Below are 2,688 nucleotides of genomic sequence, written 5' to 3'. Positions count from 1 at the left end.
TCTTTCCCTCTAGCGTTAATTTAGATGGCGCATCTATGACGGAAATCCTAAAGCCGCGTGCTCACATGTACACAATCTTTAACAGAAACTTGACAGCAGTTGATTTAAAACAAAACAAGTCATAAAAAAGCAACCCCTGGCAAAGGCCAAAGGAATTAAAACTACACCCTCTCGCGACCAAAGCACTACTGTATCCACCCTTTGAACATTACAACCCACCCATTTACCAAAACCACAGCTTATTCCTGATTTAGAAAAGTAAAGTTCGTGGACTTACTAAACTACACAACTCCAGCCAGAAAGCACAAATGGCTTTTCTAGGCCTGGCAATTATACAGCATCTGAACTAAAAACCTGTGTATTTCGGCTCAGTATCAGCAGACCACTGTGGACCCCCTTCTTGACATAATAAACAACTGACATCTTCAGAGGGCATTAACTAGTCCCTCTTGTGCCACAGTTTAACAGACAAGAGCAAATGGCTTAACCCACATTATCCATGAAGAAGGGTGCGTTTAATTCTCAGTCCGTGGAATGTAATTACTGTCCCCATACGCACAGATTTAACTTAGCTCTCTCACGTTTCAGCAGTTTTATTTCCCAAAAGAAGGGGGAGGACAGTTCCCTAAAAGGTTTTAGTGAGGCTTCTCTTGGCACGGGAAGAATGTGACAAATAGGGAAAATACAAGCATGCGGAATGTCTGGACGAGGTTCCTTTGTAAACCTTAAATAATGCTCCCCCACTGGGCTGTGACACAGCTCTGAATGGAGAAACCATTTTAGAGCCTAACAATTCAGTCTCTCCAGTAAACATTCTAAAAGGAAGACCTCAGAAGTTCTAAATATAAAACAGGGGTGTGTTTAAGAAATATTGAAATATTTCCCTCTTTTCTGCCAGGACTGCTATTTTTCTTCACCTTGAAGAAGACAAAACATGCTAAACCTGAGAACAGAGACCAGCAATGGTCTGAAAAGGAACTTGAAAGAAATCCAAAAACTCCTTCTGGCCAGGATATCACACTTCGTGTGTTCATTTCCTCGATGTCACCCCAACACCTGTTTAATTCAAGGGTTTGTGTAATTCATCAGTCTTCTTAAAGAAATATGCAAAAAGTTTATCCACGATACCCGAAGTTTTCTCAGTTTTCAAATTTTTTTTTCAGGAAAGAGCTCCATGTCCTAACTTTCAATTGTTGTAAAAAGCAGAAGATTCCTCCCAGGATGCAGTTTACCGCTGAACTTTGCACAAGTCACATGAGCGTGCGGATATGATTTGGGGGTGGGGGGCAGTGCTGAGGACACATAACAGCTATTTTATCCTTCTTAGAAGGACACAATCTCAGGTTGAATCTAATTGAAGGAGCATTTTTATTTTAGACATGCAAACAAATGACTGACACTGAATTCCAATACAAAAACACACAAAAACTCCTAAACGGGGCCAAAAATCATGAACAGAAATCAGTGATAGAAACAAAGAATTCTAGATAGCAAACTCCTAAAAATGTTTAAATAAGAAAAAGTCAAGTCACCTTTTCTGGGCTGGATTCTGTAGGTCCAGTTTTCATCATCCGCTTCCACCTGCTGCCCACAAACTGAGAGCTCTCCATCACTGCGAAACAGCCTCTTTGTCTGCCTGGGCAAGGAGGAGAAATTTATCCAACTCACAGCACGTGAGAGGGAACCTGGGTTTGACTTGAGTCTGAGGGGACCTGAAGAGCCTTCCTTTTTCATCTTCTTTCACATCAAAATCAACTATAGACAAAGGACAGTCCAGCCAACAAAAAGCTTGTTTTTAAAAATCGTTCCAGGTCCTTTCAATGAAACTGCTCCTTCCTACTTGTTCAGACAATACTGAGAGTCAGGCAGGGCATTCTGTAGAAAGATTGCTTCTATGTCACCCAATTATAAAGAAAAGAAAAATAAGAGATTAGGAAACAAAAAAAAATTTTTTTTTTTTACCCTAGCCACATTGTGGTACCTGGTCTCTAGATCAGGACTATTCACAGTCCCTACCTTGCCCCCAGAAAATATGAAAATAAAAATAACTAAAAGTATAATTTTAAAAATGAAGCAGGGTGTTCATTTCAGGAACGCTTGTCAGGACTTGGTGAAGAACAAGACCAAGGCACTCCGACTCTTTGGTGTGTACCTAGCATCCCATACTGTAATCCTATCCCTCTCCCAGGCATCTTTCCCCACAAGGGCAGAAAGCCAGCCGTCTGCTGCAGACAGAAGGAACTCCTCAGGCTGGAGAGAAAGATTCAGCATCAACCCAGGCGCCTAGTTTAAAGTTCACCCACACAGGTAACTTGGGAGAAATCAAAGAGTTCAGCTCACTTGCCCTCTTTCCTGTCTGTGAAGCACTCAGGAGTCACAGGACTCCACAAACAATAAAACGGGCTGTGTGGCTACTGCTTGGATTACAGAGTAAGCGCTCCTATGAAAGGCGATAGGCTTTCCCAACACTGAAGCCACCTCATTGGAGACAAAAAACCCCGCCTCCCTGCTGCAGTCAATACTTCAGAGGCAGCTCAAACTTCTGAACTCCGGCAGAGCTACAGAAACGCATACACACTTCTGGACACTTTTTTTTTTTAAAGCCAAAACTTAATTAATTATCATCAGACCACATTTCTGGAAGTGGGATTTTGAGAAGGAGCTTTCAGAGATTATGTAGTTATATAC

The 2,688-nt window shown here is 41.7% G+C and overlaps 1 protein-coding gene across 1 annotated transcript in view; it reads right to left on the bottom strand.

Moving 5' to 3' along the window:
- Positions 1-1,734, bottom strand: part of NHSL1 (NHS like 1) — a 127,200-nt gene extending 125,466 nt beyond the window's left edge. Inside the window, 1 exon segment of the mRNA XM_007467598.1 lies at positions 1,533-1,734. Within this exon segment, the coding sequence (XP_007467660.1) occupies positions 1,533-1,734 (202 nt within the window).
- Positions 1,735-2,688: the final 954 nt, after the last annotated feature.

Source organism: Lipotes vexillifer, unplaced genomic scaffold (genome assembly GCF_000442215.2).
Source record: "Lipotes vexillifer unplaced genomic scaffold, Lipotes_vexillifer_v1.1 scaffold569, whole genome shotgun sequence".
NCBI classification, from domain to species: Eukaryota; Metazoa; Chordata; class Mammalia; order Artiodactyla; family Lipotidae; genus Lipotes; species Lipotes vexillifer.
Note: the sequence above shows the minus strand (reverse complement) of the source record. Positions and strands in the feature narration are given on the sequence as shown.